The sequence below is a fragment of the Gekko japonicus genome, unplaced genomic scaffold, assembly GCF_001447785.1.
Source record: "Gekko japonicus isolate JY-2015 unplaced genomic scaffold, Gekko_japonicus_V1.1 scaffold2674, whole genome shotgun sequence".
Lineage (NCBI taxonomy): Eukaryota > Metazoa > Chordata > Lepidosauria > Squamata > Gekkonidae > Gekko > Gekko japonicus.
The window spans coordinates 49,933-69,420 of record NW_015164739.1 but is presented as its reverse complement, the minus strand read 5'-3'; the positions used below and the strand labels follow the sequence as shown (position 1 = coordinate 69,420).

The 19,488-nt window shown below is 41.3% G+C and overlaps 1 protein-coding gene across 1 annotated transcript in view; it reads right to left on the bottom strand.

The window, feature by feature from the left end:
* FAM160B1 (family with sequence similarity 160 member B1) overlaps nt 1-19,488 on the bottom strand; it is a 42,016-nt gene that overhangs the window by 6,522 nt on the left and 16,006 nt on the right. Inside the window, exons 6-14 of the mRNA XM_015409626.1 lie at nt 16,636-16,920; nt 14,106-14,302; nt 13,747-13,861; nt 13,200-13,276; nt 12,936-13,128; nt 11,334-11,503; nt 10,146-10,289; nt 4,307-4,397; nt 922-1,065 (exon numbers count right to left, since the gene is read on the bottom strand). Coding sequence (XP_015265112.1) covers nt 922-1,065; nt 4,307-4,397; nt 10,146-10,289; nt 11,334-11,503; nt 12,936-13,128; nt 13,200-13,276; nt 13,747-13,861; nt 14,106-14,302; nt 16,636-16,920 — 1,416 coding nt within the window. The remainder of the gene's footprint in view (nt 1-921; nt 1,066-4,306; nt 4,398-10,145; nt 10,290-11,333; nt 11,504-12,935; nt 13,129-13,199; nt 13,277-13,746; nt 13,862-14,105; nt 14,303-16,635; nt 16,921-19,488) is intronic.

The window sequence follows — 19,488 nt, the reverse complement described above, 5'->3', positions numbered from 1 at the left end:
ATATGGCCTGCATGATCTAAATCTAAGAAATCCACTGAACCTATATACATTTCAGTTTGATCTGGGTCTTACTAAATTGCATACTTAAGGTAATGTTTACAGTAGTGCTACTTCTGAGGCTCTATAATAAATACTGAGCAGAGGTCCACTAATATTACCTTAGCTTGCAAACCAGCCTTGAGTGCCCACACCCCCTTGTGACACCCCTTCCCCTCACCCTGGTCCTCTGGCATGCAGAGTGTGCGTGAAGGACAGGTAAGAAACACAGGGGGAAACTTCGACTTCTTTTTACCTTCTCCAAAGCACAAAGAATGTGAAAGATCATGGAAGGGAATGTGTGCTCTTTGGCATGCTTCTTATGACACAATCCATGGGGATTTAACCCTAGTAAGCCAATTTGTGGATACTTCCTAGTCAATCAGTCTAGCAATATTCAAAATCAACATGCACAAGCATAGGGGAACAGATTTAATACTCATTTTCTTTAATGTAGGCCAGCAAACCCAGGCCAGCAAAACATCCACCCTGAAAGTGCAAATGCCTTTTTGTTCAAATTACTACAAACACCTACATTTTTTAGAATATGTGGTTAAACAACATATGGTATACTGATACCAAGTGCTAAGAAGCTAGATAAATACAAGGTAATGTCTAAATTATACTGAAAGATGATTGTGAAAATACCACCTCTGAAAATATAGGTCAAAATTGCACCTGTACTACCCAGGGAAATTGATACTAGAGCACCTGAATCTCTGACATTGTTTTAAGTTATATTAAATCATATTTCATCCAAGCTCTCTGAAGAGCTGCACTCAGATACAGGGTGATCTGTAGCTACAGGGTGTATATGTTAAGAATTTCTGTGATCATGCAAAAATCAACCATGTCTAAAAAGGATGCATCAAGAACTAGGCCTACCTGATCAAGAATTCTGCCCATTCTATCAAACAAAATTTTCAGGAAATGTCCTTCAAAGAACGACGCTTCTAAATTGCACTTTTCCAAAGGTTTAGGAGAGCCTGGCCATTCCCATCGTAAGCATATGGCGCAGTAATCCCGGAACTAGAAAAAGCAAAAAATTAATCAACAGCTCATTTATGAAGCTAATTTTAACAGGCAGTTATAATAAACAAAGGCAATTATTTGCTTTTGTCTGTTAGGCATGATGAGCAATCAGTCATTCCCAATGACACAAAATGGAGTTTTGTAGGGTTTTTCCCTCCCTAAACAGCTTTCTTTTGAGAAAGATTTGTGGGGCTGTATCTTTCACGGCCTTCATCTTCCACAACTGGACACCTTAACTTTAAAACAAAAAAGCACTTTACACCAGTTACTTCATTATTTTTCCTACATGGAAAAAACCCCTCCCAGCCACACAACTATGTACTGAAAGAACAAAAATGCATATTTTACTATTTTACATGTGTTCATTGCACACCACCTTCTGAACACATGAGGAGGAAAACCATACTTTGTTTTCTTACACAAAGGTTAATATCTGTGTAAAAAACCCAGTATGCATGAAGTAACTTTTCTTCAAAGTTTGTATATAATCATACTCCTCTGGTCATCTACACAGGTGCAGATGGCATCAATGAACAGTGCCGTCACCCTTCCCAAGTGAAAAGGATTAAAGGCCCAAATGTAACTGAAGGACCTTAGATTTGTGCCCCTCCCCCCCACATTATATCCTAACAGCAGTAGCCCCAAATAGTAGATTATGCTGAAAGAGAGTAAATTATTGCAGCACTCATTAGCTTCAGGGCTAAATAGAGAGTCAAACCCAGATCACCCTAGTCAAATCCTTAACTCTGTAACCACCGAAAACTGTTTCTGGCATGGAGTGGATTCACACCTGCCCAGACTTTTCAATATAAACATCTCTCAAAGGCTATCATCCTTCACTACAGTACGAAGGCATTTGTCCAGTTGGTACAAGCATACAAAGGTGAGAAACAGGTATGGTAAAGCCATTGGATGCAATCATAGCCATAAGATTTGACTGTGAATGTAATGTACTAAAAGAGCCAGTGTATATAATATTCTATTCTTCTGGTGCCCACTTTCTTCCTTCTTTCAAGGTAACCACCCTCAGAAAACTGAATGCTATTTTCTGCTCTCAGGTTTAGAGTTGTATGGATATTTTTGTGACTCTTTCTTCACCCCATTTTCTGCATATTTAGGAAGGTTGGAGAGAACAAAAAACAGCAAAACTCAGAGCATAAAGGAAATCCTTTCTACTTGACTGGATAACCTATTGCATTTGTTACTGAGAGCACAACATTTTGAAAATTATCATTCCATGCATCAATGTAACTCTTATCCTGCTCCCCAAACCACTTCTTGTTCTACTGCATATGCTCAGAGCAATTTAGCAGTCTGCAAGTGAATCACAGGGCTGCAATCAAGTGCAGTTTGTCCTCAGACCACAGAGATTAGAAGTTTTTAAAAAAGAACTGAGTACTGATGTTACAAAATAAGAACATTAAAGTTCTCTTTTCTCATGATTATTACACACTTAAAAACTGCCTGCCTGAGGCTGCCCATTACTTGTAGTGAATCTTTAACACAGCTATGGCTTCAAAAATAACTTGCGTAGCATTTCCTCAGTGACTTGCCTCTGTCAAAGACATTGCCATGAAAGGATAATGCAGATAAATACAAAGGCAAATTTGAGAACCATTGTGTAGTGCAGTGTAGTGGATTCTTAGGATTATTTTATTTGCCTCATTGCACCTATAGCCTCTTCTAAACACAGAAAATAGCACAAGTAATTCCATTAGTAGTTTGGTGAGCCAACAGGGTGCAATGAGTTAGGGTGCTGAATCTGGACTGGGGAAACCAAGGTTCACAGTCCCACTCAGCTATGAAACTCCCTGAACAGCTGTGGGCCAATCACCCTCCCTCAACCCCATCTATTTGACTGAACTGCTCTGAGAGTAAAGTGAAGTAAAGGAAGAACCATGTACACCATCCTGAGCTTCCTGGAAAAGAACAAATTTTGAGTCACGTGGCACTTTTAAGACCAACAAAGGTGTATTCAAGGTATGAGCTGTTGTGTGCATGCACACTTTTTCAAACAGAAAAAAGTGCGCATGCACATGAAGCTCATACCTTGAATACACCATTGTTGGTCTTAAAGGTGTCACTTGACTCAAAATTTGTTCTTCTGCTTCAGATCAACACGTTGCCCACCTGGATCTTCCTGGATAAGTGACAGGATAAAAATGTGACAGAGTAAGGTTTTGTGAGGTGAAATGTATTTATTTCCTATGAACTGTATTCTTAGGTTCCCCCATGGCTTAGCAACATGTGCGTATTATTTGTATTTATGTATTCAGAATATTTATAAAACCCGACCTTTCTCTTGCCACACTCAGCACATCAGAAGACATTGTAAGACAGAATGCTCACCTCCCCACAAATATCTGTACATTTCTATCAATACCTTAATTTTATACTATGATCTTTATAATACCGTATGCCACTGGTGTTAGCAGAGTTACAGCTTTCAACTCATATGTGGAGCAAAATGCAGAGCTGTTGTGATTTGTTTTCTAGAACTCAAGACAGAATCAGCCTAGACCAGAGATGTCGAACTCATTTGTTATGAGGGCCAGATCTGACACAAATGTCACTTTGTCAGGCCGGGCCATGTGTGTCATAAAACGTAATGCCAGGTACTGGAAATATAAGCTGCATAAAGGACAGCAGCTGGTAAGCTCTACATTGTTGTATCCTCACTATAAGGCCCCATGGGCTGGCGGCTGTGCAAAGGAAAACCCATATGGGCGGAATGGAGAGCCAGCGGTGCAACACGGAGCAGACGATCCTACGCTGCTTGACTGCTGCAGACGAGGTTGTTCCACCATGCCAAAGCCACAATTGGAGGGCCTCTGCCCATTTCCCCCAAGCAGTCTCCTGTCCCCCCCCCTTGCACTGGTTGCTTGCGGGCCACATAAGAGCCCTGAATGGGCCGGTTCTCTCCCCCCCCCGGCTTTATGTTTGACACCCCTGGCCTAGACCAACTCCTTTTAGAGAAAATGAAAGTTTAGAAAATTAAATAGGCAGACAGCTGGATCTAAACTTCAGTAAACTTTCATGCAAACCAGAGAACTTAAAACACTGAGCTGGGATGTCTTTGAAGATGATGGACGAAATGTCTTTGAAAAAGGATGGGCTTAACAGCAAATGAATACAGCTGAGAAAAGGGAAACTAAATCAGCATTTGAGTAACCTTGCCTGGCACTCTTTCTCAAAGGCCACTCCTTCAATCACCAACCATTCTGTTTTTGTCACTTACTTGTCGATGAGCATCTCTGAGGTAGGTATCATAACCTGTGCCCTCCACATGGTAGGAAGATTTGGCTTCATCTGGTACTAGGCAGAGAAAACTGAAAAGAGAAACAAGAAACTAGTCAATTTCATTTGCTTTTTAATCATGAGAACAATGGGTATGTCAAACATTATTAAGCCCCTGCAGTCATCCATACTACTGTGTGCAATGAAGACAGATGAAGAAATCAGCAGAGGCATTTCTGTCAGTCTGGCTACTGAGATTTTACACTGCAAGAAATGAATGCTGCCTTACTGTTGACCTAAAGCATCTTCAATCGTCAGATTAACTTCACAGTAGCAGCACACACTAAGGGGTGAAAAATGTCCATGAAGAGTTATGCCATATATAACGCCATATAGAATGTAGGATAGTTTCCTTTAAAGACATGCTTACCATTTTTGTACTTCAAAGAAGTAATGGATCCCAACCACTTGATCTCCTTTCTCCTGTTAATGCTTAGTTACCACTATAGATCCCTCTGTTAGTTTATTTGACTTTCTCTGAAGGGCAAGTGCACGGTTCATGTGAGGTTCTGGTGTGTTGCTCCCAGTAGGAAGGATCCAGTAACTCAGTTCCTGCACCAGTGCACTGCAAGTCTTGGAGTATGAACTCTTGAGACCAATGACACCACCACCTCGACTGCGGTATTACCCCTGCCACTTGACTAAGCATGTGGTCATTTGCCTGCCCTGGACTGTGGCAACCACTACTAGTTCCAGGGAAAGAAAGTTGCCCTCGGCCTTGGCTGATTGGGGCCAGACTCTCCTACATGACCAAGACAGGCAGGCCTGATTTAGTCATGACAAGTGGGGACCCGTGAGGAACTTATGGGGAGGGGCATTTCCTCTGCCTTTCCTTCCTTCACCCCACCTCATCTTTGCTCCTCTACCTACTGACCTACCCATCCTCGGTGCCACCTCCCCATGCCTTTCCTGACTCTGCTCTTGCCCCCATCCCCCAGATCTTCATTGCTATGCCTACCCCACCTGCTTACTTGGCACCACCTCTTCCTGTCTTTCTCCCTCTCTCCCAGTACTCCATCCTTGCTGCTGTACCCCCCACCCGTACCATTCTGCCTTCCCACCCACCCACACCCGTCCCCAGTACTCTGACTGCTCCCCCCATCCCAGTGGAAGGTGGACAGGCCTCCTTGCTTATCTCTGACCATGGCTGGGCCAGAGAATGGAGAGCCATGCCGAGCCTGGGGACTGCAGCAGCAATTCTGGAAGCTGTGCCAGGCCCAGATGGAAGTTTGTTGGGCCAGGGGGCAGCAACAACAGGGCTGCCGTGGTGAGCCACAATAGGCCTGAAGGTGGCAATGATGGGGGTGAGTTGGAAAGGTGGGGGGCCATGGTGGTGACACCAGGAGCTGCAACAGCCACGGTGGCAATGTCAGGAATTGTGCTGGGACTGGGCAGGCAGACTCAAGTCTGGACAAGGGGGACCCAATAGATATTGTTTACCTTGACTTCCAGAAAGCTTTTGATAAAGTTCCTCATCAAAGGCTCCTAAGTAAGCTCAAAAATCATGGGATAAAAGGACAAGTCCTTTTGTGGATCAAAACCTAGCTAATAGGAAACAGAGAGTGAGTATAAATGGGCAATTTTCTCAGTGGAGGGAGGTAAGCAGTGGGGTACCGCAGGGATCAGTACTTGGTCCACTGCTTTTTAACTTGTTCATTAATGATTTGGAGTTGGGAGTAAACAGTGAAGTGGCTAAATTTGCAGATGATACAAAGTTGTTCAGGGTGGTGAAAACCAGGGAGGATTGTGAGGCACTCCAAAGGGATCTGTCAAGGATGGGCAAGTGGGCGTCAACATGGCAAATGGGGTTCAATGTGGCTAAGTGCAAGGTGATGCACATTGGAGCCAAATATCCTAAATATAAATACACATTGATGGGGTCTGAACTGGCAGAGACTGAACAAGAGAGAAATCTTGGGAGTTGTAGTAAATAACTCACTGAAAATGTCGAGACAGTGTGTGACTGCAATAAAAAAGGCCAATGCTATGCTGGGGATTATTAGGAAGGGTATTGAAAACACATCAGCCAATATCATAATGCCCCTATATAAATCAATGGTGAGACCTCATTTGGAATACTGTGTGCAGTTCTGGGCACCACACCTTAAAAAGGATATTATAGCTTTGGAAAAAGTGCAGAAAAGAGCAACTCGAATGATAAAAGGGTTGGAACACTTTCCCTATGAGGAAAGGTTAAAGCGCTTAGGGCTCTTTAGCTTGGAGAAAAGACGACTGAGGGGTGACATGATCGAGGTTTATAAGATTATGCATGGGAAAGAGCAGGTAAAGAAAGAGGTACTTTTCTCCCTTTCTCACAATACAAGAACCCGTGGGCACTCCATGAAATTGCTGAGCGGTCGGGTTAGAACGGATAAAAGGAAGTACTTCTTCACCCAAAGAGTGATTAACACATGGAATTCACTGCCACAGGAAGTGGTGGGTGCTACAAGCATGGACGGCTTCAAAAGGGAATTAGATAAGCATATGGAGCAGAGGTCCATCAGTGGCTATTAGCCACAAGGTATAGATAGGGACTCTGGGGCAAGTGATGCTCTGTCTTCTTGGTGCTTGGGGGGGGGTCAACAGTGGGAGGGCTTCTAATGTTCTGGCCCCACTGGTGGACCTCCTGATAGCACCTGGTATTTTTGGCCACTGTGTGACACAGAGTGTTGGACTGGATGGGTCTTTGGCCTGATCCAACATTGGCGTCTCTTATGTTCTTATGTTAAGTCTGGAGCAATAACAATGGCTCCTACCCTGACCAGGTAATGGCTTCTCATACCTGCCCTCCCATCCTCCCCATCTCAATGAGCAGCCTCCCCAACCAGCCCACATGACTGAAGTGCTGTTGCCTGCCTACAGCCTTCCCCTCACCCGTCCACCAGACGAACATTTTCTGCACACGTGCAGACAATGCTCCTGTGTTTTGGGACATTTACCCCCCTCCATTTTTCCCCAGGTTTTCAGATTTTACTGCAAACCTGAGGGGGTCCCACAAGTTTGTAGACTAATCTTCCTAATGTGTAAATGGACCCGATCTACATATTTAAGTATCCACAGATGGGCCCACTCTTCACTATTAGATATAAGACGCTGCCAAAGCAAAAGAACTTACCCATGGAACACTACACTCACACAGCATCTTGTTGAACCTGGCCTGCTACCCATGCAAAGCTGCTACGAGTGGTTAACCAACATTCCATCACAACTACTGTCTGGGTTATGTGCCTTTGACATGCTGATTATAGCAACAAAGAGGTGCTTAGTACTGGCTCCAGCCTAGTTTATACAAGATGCAGAGTCCCATGGGCCTTATCTTGTCAGAATCATGTCTAAATCAGGCATTAACTGGTACAAAGGAAGGGTGTTCACTTGTGATTACTCAACTTAACTGTTTTCTTGCAGACAATTAGGTGCAGAAGACATACTACTCAGCTTTCTAAACACAGGCAAATGTACGTACTTTGTAAAATTTATTCTGATAGCAGAACTTGGATATTGTGGACAGAGAATGCATACAGCTTTAATTTTAGTGCTACAAACTTGTTATCTCCAAAAGAACATTTAAAGATAGAAACATAATTTCATATAATGAATGCATATTTTTCCACATGGATGTAACTGGCTAAAATATACCAGAACTTAGATTAGGTTAATATGGGTGGCAACAATTGAGAGAACAAGGGAAGGCCTTATTACAAATTCTCAGTAATTAGCCAGTATCGAGTATTCAACAAATCCAAGGAAAAAAATATCTCTTGGCAAATGTGCTATATCAAACAAATATAAAATCTATATTAAAAATTACTGCAATTTATATTTAAGTAGCTTATTATTTAGTACATTCGGTATTTAGTAAGCTGTTACAGTTTGCTATGGTTCAAGAGAAAAAACAGGGAAAAATGGGGAAAGCGTTAAAAAAAATCCTACCGAATTAACTAACCTGCTTGCCATTTACTTTTTCTTTGTTAATACTTATGGGGGGAGGGGGGTATTGAGATGACTCGTTAAAGCCCTGCAAATGTTCAAATGATTAAAATCGATGTAAAAAGAGCATAACAATAACAAAAGTATTTTTACAATACAACACTGAGTTGTAACTCAACGCTGAGTTGTAAAAAACACAAGTTTTAATAGAGTAATAATGCAAGTAAAACATGGCTTGCATTTTTAAACTTGAGTTTGCCTTAGACAACTAAGAATTCTACCCACTCAGTGACCAAAGAACATTAGAGCCAAAATTTGTCACATGGAACTTATTATGTACAAAAATGAGTAACTGTGCCGTTAAAAATACAATTAGCCATTTTAGGAACTACTCGTTTCTTATTTGGGTTAACAGTGTATGGGAACTATGATTACTGAGTTCCATACATCCATGTTAAGCAACTGATGATCCTCAGTCAAAGTCTATTTGTGCAGATAAGCATCACTTGGCTTAACATCATTATTTTTGCTTCACATCTGGATTTTGCTAAACTGCTATTGTTTCCATGGATGTGAAGGGTTTTTTTGTTTTTTTTGTGTTTTTGCTTAATATGATGACTGATGTAGAATCCTGAAAACACCAGCTTTCAAGTTTCTAATCCACATGATTGTGAATATATTTTGAAAATGTGTGGGCAGGCAGCATTTGTAAAGGTTGCAGACTACAAGCAGAAGAACACTTTCCTGGGAATAAGTTCCATTGAATAAAATGGGATTTCCTTCTCCGATGACCTGCTTAGGATTGCTTTCTTTCACTTAATATAGTCTTAAATTTCTTCCTTTTTTCTTCTGCCACTATAAGACTGTAGAAAAATCTATGCATTTTATATACATTTTTCATTCTGATGATTTTCTTGCCAACCCTTCCTATTTATTCGTACTCATTTACATGAGTTAATTATAGAGGTATCTAGATATCCCATGCTAATGTCTAATTTAGGTTTCTTATCTGGAAATACTGCAAAAATATAATTTACAATTGTGCCAACATTTACCCAGATTAATGAATACAGAATCTGGGTAAACAGTGTGTGGCCCGGGGGGGGGGGGGGATGCATGCAGTGATTATGTATGCACAGTGTAACTCTTAACCTGCTGCCTAGTTGAGAGGCTTATCTGTCCCACACAAACAAAAATTCTGTCTACAAAATTCAAATGAAACTTAAACTGATTTTTCTCTCAACTACTGTTGGAAAAGCACCACCACCTAGTGGTACTTGTCTTTTAGTTTTTTCTTTTCTCTTTGAGCTGTCTGTTTTGCTGTTTTAGTTGTGCATATTACACACTAGTATGCCTGTTCATACAGCCATTGCCTCATGATTATATAAATATAGGAACCTGTTGTAGGAATATGATGTAGGGTTATTGTTATGAATACAGGAATATTTTTTGAGTTTGGAAATCAGTTTGTCTTTAAGATTTCAGGTAGCAGCTAGGTTGGGTATTATGCCTTAGGAACTGTCTTTACATAATAATTTCTTTCCACACTACCCATTCATTCTTTGATTTCTCTCTTTGTCCACTCAGTCCCCCTTTCACACTTCCTCTCTCCCTCACTTCCAAACAGTGCCAATGGTCTTTCCTGTCCCACAAAATAGCAACCTCTACCATCTTTTGAAAAGCCAGAGACATATAACACCTGGGCTCCATCAGTCCTACAACCCTACTTTTTAATGGAGGGAAGTGGGGAGGAAGAATCATAGCACATCCAGAAGAATTAGGGAGGTTTTGTTAATGTACGTACCATAATTATTTATTTTAAAAAAAATTGTACTGATAAGTTCAACTCTTACCTATTTACAATTTTATGAACTTCTGTCTTCCCATCAGTTTTCAGATGTTCTGGGCTGGCAGGTGGAGAAGCACTAAGCCACTCTTGGTTTGACAGCATGGTATCAGGAGAAAGATCAGTAAATAATGGATCTTCTTCCAGGTCTCTAGAATTTGTTATGAAGCAAGGAAAGGAATGCTTTAGACTTGATTTTTCAAACACAGAACATTAACTGTTCTGATGGAAGACATTTAATCTTGGATCCAGAGAGCTGCTGCAAGAGCTTGTACTAATTCAGTGGGACATACGCCTTTTTGCCAAATCAAAACCTGTTTTAGAAAAGAGCCTCCAAAACAGTTTGCAGTGTGGTGCAGGCACTGCTGTGCAAGGAACAGAAAAACAAAGTTCCTCTCTGGGTTGGCAGGGTAGTCCCACTGTCCTTTGGGTCCTGCCCTAGTTTTACTAATTTACTAATTTAAGCATGTTCTGTGCATTGAAGATTGGCAGGCAGTACTACTAGTTAACATTAAGGTGGACTGGAGTTCATTAAGTACAAATTGATGGGTAGACAAATAAAGCAAGAAAGCATACTCTTGTGGGGGCTTATAAACTTCTGATCCATTAGAGAGAAAGTCTATGGTGCAGAATAATGTGCAAGATGATGGAGTTCTTAATGCTTGTCACAGCAAACCCCTAAAAGTAAATTAACAAACAGCATGGGTCTAAAATAAAGGCTTGTAGAACTTATTAGTTTAAATAAATCACAAATGGAAGAAGCAGGTTCAGTTGAATAAAATGTATGTTTAAGGTTCTCAGAAAGGAACCCAGAAAAATAACAATAAACCCTGCAAAAATTAAGGAATGCAAGTACCAAGGCACCTAGCCACATGTGTTAAACTGACTGAGATTAGACAATACACTATGAATGATGTAGGGACAAACAGCTGTATATACCCTCCCCAATCATTCAGAGTTTTCTTCCAGTGTTTTATTGCTCATAAACTGCTATATAATACTGGTTTATGTAAGAATTTTGTATAGTTTAACCAATAGGTTTATGTCTAGTTTCCAAATCATTTCAGTATATTAAGATTAACCTCCCTCCAAGATTGATAAGGAATACTTGTTTCTAAAGTAACAACTGGAAGACACTCCAAATAATGCAGAACTCTTCAATGACACAGAAGGGGGGGGAGGGGGGAAAACGTACACAGCTCCTGCTATCTGGCCATTCTCCACCACATCTTTATCTTCTTGGCAGGGTGGTTTATATTCTGTGTAGTTTCTTTCCTCTAAGTTTCTAAGAACCAAGTTATAAAGAATGTGCTCATCAGGTTTTTGCAAAAGGTGCTCAAACATTCTGAGTGTCATTATGCTGATCTGCAAGAGTATAAAAAATGGCATTGAAGACAGTGAACCAAGATCCTGCTTGACTGAACTCCACATACTGAACAATGTTCTATTTTTTTATTCTGTTTGTCATGCTGTTAACTTCTGATCACAGAAAAAGCCAGCAGATAAAAGACTCATCCCCTGAACAATCCATTTATATATTTTTCTTTGGTTCTTTGCAATCAATATACAGAAGAAGACTTCAGCAAATTGTGCCATCCTAAGCAAAGTTACACTAGGCTTCCCAAGTCCCCCCCCGGGGGGAGGAACCCCCACCCCAAAGGCCCGTTCCCCGCCAACGGCGGATCGGGCCCCAGGGGGACCCCCACCCCGGCATGTGCATCACCAGGAAGTGGCGTTATGACGCCGGGCACGCTGGGGGCGGGGCCACAGTCATCCAAGGGAAAACTCTATGGTTTTCCCTCGGATGGTTGTGGCCCCGCCCCCAGCGTGCCCGGCATCATAACGTCACTTCCTGGTGACGTGCGTGCGGCGCACGCTCCAGCCACAGACCGGGAGTCCCCCGGTAAGTGCGTTTTTCGACTTGGCAACCCTAAGTTACACCCTTCTAACAGACTTTCTGTAAGACTGCTTAGGATGGCACTGATAGTCCAGTCCCTGCCAGAGGTTGCACATGTGGGGAAATATAAAAGTTTGAGGTGATCAGATTAAAAATAAAACATAGAACAATACTCTAAAGATATACACCCATACAAACATCATGGCAGAGCATAAGGTTTAATTTCTGTTCTCTTAAATAATTATTATCTATCATTTCTCTAGTATTTCTAATGGATCAAAGCACCATACATTTATTCACCTCTGCAAAAACTGTATGGGACCAAGAAAGACTGGCTTGTTGCAAAAAATCATGGATTAGGGACCCATCAAACTACGGATGGGCCCAGGGACAAGGAAGTAGAGGAGCAAGTAAAGCTTGATTTCTTGACAGATGGAAGCTTTGCTTTTTATAATTTTGCCTTTCTCTGTCAGTCTGGTATGCAGAGGTTCTCAATGATTTCCCTACTCAGTGATTGTCTCACTCTTGGGAAATGCTGTCATCCATAAAAATGCAACTCAGGACTTCCAGGAACAAATTCAGCACTGTATTCAGTGAATCACTCTGCTTCAAAATGGATCTCCAATTTACTAGGGACAGAATGACCTAGAGGAAGGATCAGTGGACGCTATAATAATCTGACCTTACATAACGTTCAGTATCTTGTGACTTATTTTGTTTATGGGTATCAGATATCTGAAGATGAGATACCCAAATATGCTAAGTTTTTCAAAGTTGCTGAGCAACTGAAGGACTTACTTATTAATAAAGATCTAAAGATAGTTGTTTACTGATGTGATGACACTGATGATGGCATTTTGGAAAACACGACTTTGGACATGTTATAATACAACTTCTTACCTCATCTGAAATGTGATCGCAGTGTTCGATTAAACGATGTCGCAATGGATGCCTGTTGATGTCCATCAGTGTTTCTGGCTCCCTCTGTTCTCCAAGGATGAAGCAAACCATTTCATGCACTAAGACTTCTGAAGTGACTTGACGAACAATACGATGTAACAGCGCAGTTGATGTGAGAATCCCAATCTCTGAACTAAACACATGAAAGATATTAAGCAAATGTGGGGGAGCCCCATCTCTTTCTCATGGAAGAAGATTACTTACGTTTGCATTAGCTGGGGTTCCATGATGCCAACAAAAAAACGGTCTCGTATTGAGCTTGCCATGGCAATGGCTGTGGTCTGAAATAAAGAACACAGAGAAGTTGCCTTTCTGATTCAGAAAAGGGTATCCTAAACCCATTTTAAGGTAAAGGTAAAGGTTCCCTTGCTCGAAAGCCAGTCGAATCCAACTCTAGGGTTGCGGTACTCATCTCCGTTTCAAAACCGAAGAGCCAGCACTGTCCGAAGACGTTTCCGTGGTCATGTGGCCGGCATGACTAAACACCAAGGTGCACGGAACGCTGTTACCTTCCCACCGAAGTGGTACCTATTTATCTACTTGCAATTTCTTGCTTTCGAACTGCTAGGTTGGCAGGAGCTGGAACTAGAGACGGGAGTTCACTCCATCATGCGGCACCCGGGTCTTGAACTGCTGAACTACTGACCTTCCACAGCCTGAAGTTCAGCATCTTAACCATTTGAGCCACCGCAGCTCCTTAAACCCATTTTAGGTGGTACATAAACAATGATTAAAAAAAGGAATCTGAAACCTTCTGAGCTTCCTTGATGAGTTGATCACAGTAATCAAACCAGGAGAGAAATGAAATCAAGGCTCTTTTCCCTGGAAAAGCAGATGCATCTTCTTTGTGGCTGTATGAATCCAAGCTGAAAGGCAGCAAGAAAAAAATCAGTGAGCACATACACTTGGAGTTTGTCCTCATCACAAAACAATCAGAAGTAATCTGACTACAGTTCAAGATACTGCTTGTGTTACCAATGCCTTGATATTTATTGTTTCTGAGATACCTGAAGCTTAATGAATAAGGTGGGTTGCAAATTTCTAAACAAATGTATTAATTAAAATGGCTCATAGCATAAGATGTAATGCAAATAAAGAAAATATTCTTACCCCCAGTTAACTCCTTCCACTGTTTCAATATCTAAGGGATCCATTGACTGAGGGAGGGCTTTGTACAGGGAGGCCAGCCTGTCCGTCAGCAGTTCACATAAGCACGTGCTTTGTGTTAAGCGTTTGGCAGCAGCTGGCTCAGGCAAACTTACTAGGAGCATGAGGCCTTCACAAGCTTTCACAGCTATTCGGCCATCCTGTCACACATGAGAAGAAGGCAAAAATAACATTTTTCTTGAGGTTCAACAGTTCAGTGCTTAGAACAGCTATTTACGTTACTTAAGCCACTATTCACTCAGCTTCCGCTCCCTGTCAACAATATGGGGAAGGAATACTAAAATAATGTACATGAAACACTCTGACCACTGTCAATCCTATATCAATAGTAATACTTATAATCATCATCCCCACTGACCCATAGTTAAGCTGCAGGTAGCTATCAGGTAGAAAATCGGACTTGCAATCCTCGGGAATATTATCAAGAACACCAGTTTGGATACCTGGAGTAAAAACACATTAACTCACAGCACAAATATTCTCTTCTCACTTATGAGGGGAATAAAACTTGCTCTAAGCACAGTATTTACTACTTGCCTTCTAGTGGAGAAACTTGGATCACTTAAACAAGGGTTGTTTGCCTTGGCTTGGATGCTGTTGTGAAGCAGGTTTTCGTCTCACTTCCCCAGTGTTGTGGTGCCTGTGAGCACCGCATTGATTTCCCCTCTCTTCCTTGAGAACTTTCCCAAACCTGCTTTGTTGGCAGCATTCCGGAAGAGAATGCAGCAAAGCTAGGGTATCACCCATATGGATGGGAAAGCCCAGATCTTTCTTTGCCCGTCCATATCTGCACCATTTAACCTGCCCCTGTCCCCCACAACAGTCATTTCCCCCAATCACCTTTTTTAAAAAATCAGCAATTAAACAGTGTTAGTAATATTCAATGTTATATCGTTTTAATACTGTACACATAAATATTAAAACAGTCTCTCAGGTTCACTGAATTCCCAGCTTTCATTTTAAAAAAGTAAATCTCAGGCAACATTGCAGATATATGCCTTCCCCCCTGATATTTCTGCAATAAATGTTGTCAGAGATTTACTTTTTTTCAAATGAAAGATGGGAATTTAGAGGACCTGATTGATTGTTATAATGATTAATTAAAAAGCCAATTATTTTAAACACCTGAAAAAATCCCCAGTGGTATGGGGGAAGGTATGACCACTGCCTCATGACTGGGACGAGGAAAATGTGGGAAAACCTGCCAAGTGGATGCCCTGCATTTTGTGTGGTTTCCCTGCACACTATCAGCAGCAGAAAAAGCACACAACCCTGTTCCCATGTGAAAAACACCTAGAATACCATGTCACAAGACCAGCGAATAAAGGCTAAATAAAACTAGACTATTCTGACATAACTAAAGACAAAACCACAGTGAACTCTACTGCAGCCATCATATGACAGCCTATTTGCTGTACATTGCTTCATTTTCATAGATACTACTTTAGAGGCAAGGCTAAGCAAGTTCCTGCATGATCCTGAGAAAGTTCCAAGCTGACTGAAGGGTCCTGTTAAAAACAGATTTACCACCTTCTTAAGAGTGGGTGGAAGAAGAAATTGCAATGGTTCAGTAGCCAAATAAAGTCATCCCCAAATGTAGAATGAAGGCCTCCCTGGTAGCTCAGATTGTAATTTTGAGTAGACTGTTATGTTTCTAAATATTAGTGATAGCAATGCACATGCACAGACCAGGGTATGGACTCCTCATTAGGCACAGAGGTTGAAGGCTCAGAGGAGGAGACAGTGAGGCATCCAACAATGCCGTAGGACACAGCAGCTGAGACACCTCCGGGAGCCTTCTTTTATATGCAGGAAGAGCCCCAAGACTCTGAATCAGCCCTGCCTTCTGATTTGGACTTGGACCCTCCACCCCAAAGCCTGCTGCTGATCCAGAGGCATCACCTCAACCAACCCCTCAAACCTCTCAGAGCCTTGAACCACCTCAGTCCCACTGCAGTACTCCCTACCCTAACCAGCCATGCCACTTTTGAGTACGGGTAGCCTGCTCCTGGATGAGAAAGGCCTATATCTCCACTTCTTTGAACCAGGTCACCGTCACTCTTTGTAGGAACAATGTTCATGCTATAGTACTACTGGCTCCAGCACCCTCCCTAGACTCCTGGATCTCAGCCTCAAGCAAGATGGGGGAGGCGGAGGGGAGGCAGAAACACATTGTGTGTTTTCTACCAAGACAGGATTTTTCCCCAAAAAAAGAAATGTCACATAAAGTGGTATTCATGCATTCAAACAGAAAAAAAAATACAAGTTGTCTACCGGTAGTATTCAAAATCCATTCTATAAACACACAAACAAAATATGAAAACGGAAGCTAACAAAATATTGTACTTTCAGTGACCTTCAGTTCCTTCCCAACTGAGAATTTCTGTTCAGTCAAGGAAAGCCTTCTGTTCTCAGTACATGCACACTTCTCCCCTCAAAATCCAAATGTCTGAAAGAGTTGAACACAACTCACTGGGCTTTTGGTGAGATTGAGTAGGGAATTCACCAAATTATAGTCTCCATGTGGATGAGCAGCCAAAGCCTCGGGGGATAAAGGGACATTTAATTCATCCAGACTTGTGGACAAGTCATCTGCCAGCTGAGGAAGGTCATTTTCTCTCTCTGCATGTTCCACTCTTGGTGTTTCTTCAAGTTGAACAGACTGTCCTGTATCTGTCATCCCAAAATCCTGGCGTTTTTGCATGTCTTCTGCGATTAAGCAGGCTTTGCTTTTTGAGGCCACTGCTTTTAGCTTGTTCTGAAAAGTGTAAGATCCGTACAGAAAAATTACATAGACAAAAAAATGATGTTTGCCCTAAAGGAGAAATATATCAAAAGGAATGCTTCCTAACTAAAGCAGTCACAAATGCAAAGAAAGTTATCTTAAATGAATGAAGAAACAGCCAAAATAAACAGGCAGATGGAGAATTGGTTCCTTGGGGCTTAAAGAACTTATCATAAAATGTGTGTTGCAATATCTTTAATGTACTGCAACTTAACCAGCATGGGGGAGATGCAGGATTTTATATTTCACAGACTGGGGAAACTTTCAATCCAAATTGGGTCTTTATACAGATCAGGTGACCAGTTGCCCATTTAATACTTGTGATTCATTAACTTTCTTTCAGCAATCTTTAAATTTTTAGCTCTCATTCACAGATCTTAGATTGTATTTCATCCATTATTACCTTGTGGTTACTTGAAATGTATATATAATAGACTTTCATGATTTAAAAAGATACTTGTACATGTTCCAGCCAAGAAAATACTAAAGTTGCTTCTGGTTATGGGCTATACAGCAATGATCAAAAAGACCAGCAATAACTCAAAGGCTGGAAGGCTTCTTTAACATGCATCCTTTAAACCAGCCTCTATGTTAGTCAGTTCAACTGGTCTGCAAATAAATGTCCTTTCCTTATTCCATCAAGTCACTGAAATAAGTGGAAGCTGCTTGATTTGTCCGATCTTCAGGACAAATGTCACATTTACTATATGAAGGCAACCTTTCGACACCAACAGATGCAACAGAAAATGTGGATTTTCAGGTCAGGACCCCAATCCATCTTATCATTGTGGTTTTGGAAATACCATTTCCGATTCCAATCTAATGTTTCTCGGCAACATGCCTCTCAGAAGAACAAAAGATGTTCTAAGAACCAGGAGTTATTCTCAGGAAATAGAGAAAAGGACAAAAAACGTAGTCATATTCCTCTACCCATGAAAGTATGTTCTAAGAACCAGGAGTTATTCTCAGGAAATGGCACAAAGGACAAAAAACGTAGTCATATTATAGCCATGAAAGCTATTACTGTGCACTTGCAATGATAACAGAATCTTATGAATCTTACAGAAGGCCTTGATTCATCTTCTTGAAGTGGGAAAATTACACTCTTGCTAATAAATCTTCTCCTTGAAGATTAAGTTAATGCATCTTCCATGGGGAGAGCAACAGGATGGCATTCATCTGTTAAACTAAGCTTGCATAAACAGGAGTTCTGCATATAAATACCACTGAGCAATGCTGTATGGTCACAGAAATTTTCTGGTTTGTTTGTTTTCCCTGCAGGAACATGCAACACTCCATGCACCAGGGAAAATGAACTTGGAGCACTTAGACATATTTAAGCCTGTCTCTACACACTAGTAATTCATGGTGTACGTTTTGGGCACAAGGGGAGAGAAGAGGGCAAAAAACAAAAGAAGAATTTGTGAGCAGAGGAGCAAGCCCAGCGTCACTGTACATCACTGCAGTTGCTCTACAATATATGCACTAAAACATCACAGTCTGTGTACATTTGTACGTTTTGGGCACAAGGGGAGAGAAGAAGGCAAAAAACAAAAGAATTTGTGAGCAGAGGAGCAAGCCCAGCGTACATCACTGCAGTTGTTCTACAATATATACACTAAAACATCACGCTCTGTGTACATTTGTATCTTGTTCTTCCATCAGGGAGTTCAAGACTGCATGCATGGTTCATCCTTGCATCATTTTATCCTTGCTACAGCCCTGTGAATTAAGTTGGGCTGAGAGAGAGGACTGGCCCAAAGTCATCCAGTGAGGGTCAGGGCCCAGTAGGGATTTAAATCCAAATCTCTCCAGTCCTAGTCCAGCACTCTAACACTACACAACACTGGTTCTCCATCTAGTTTCTATACCTGTGGCCCTGCCTGCTCCTCCTGAGGGAAACAAGGGTTTGCTCCCGACCCTGGACACGAAGTGTGTTAGGTGTAACTACCCATACGGGGCTTTCTGGCATCATATCTAAATTACACTTGTGGCTACGTGTGCAGCAGTAGCACATTAGGGCAGCATGCACCTACCACATCAGGAATTCATGGCCTGTACACTCAGCAACAGCTGCTCAATTTCAATGTGAAGCTGGCTGAATGTTAACTGTTGATGATTAAGTTTCTTTTTTTTTTTTTTTTTGTAAACAAATTTTTTTTTCTTCGGAATAAAAAATATAAAACATTTCTTCCCCTCCCTCCAATGGCTTCCCACAATGCTTCCACCCCTGCTCCAAATTACTTCATATCATCAACAATATCAGTTTTTCATCATTACAATCTAAAGATAACATCGTTTGACTTAATATTGATCTAAACATATTAAGTTTTGTTTCACATCCCAGTTCTTTTCCAGATAAATTTTAAAATCATTCCATTCTCCAAAAAACTCATCGTCTTCTTTGTTATTCAGTTTTTTTGTAATCTTATCCATTTGTGCCATGAACAGAACTTTTTGTATCCATTCTTCAACCTCTGGTACCTTTTCTGTCTTCCAAAACTGAGCATAAATCATTCTCGCTGTCACTATCAGGTACCA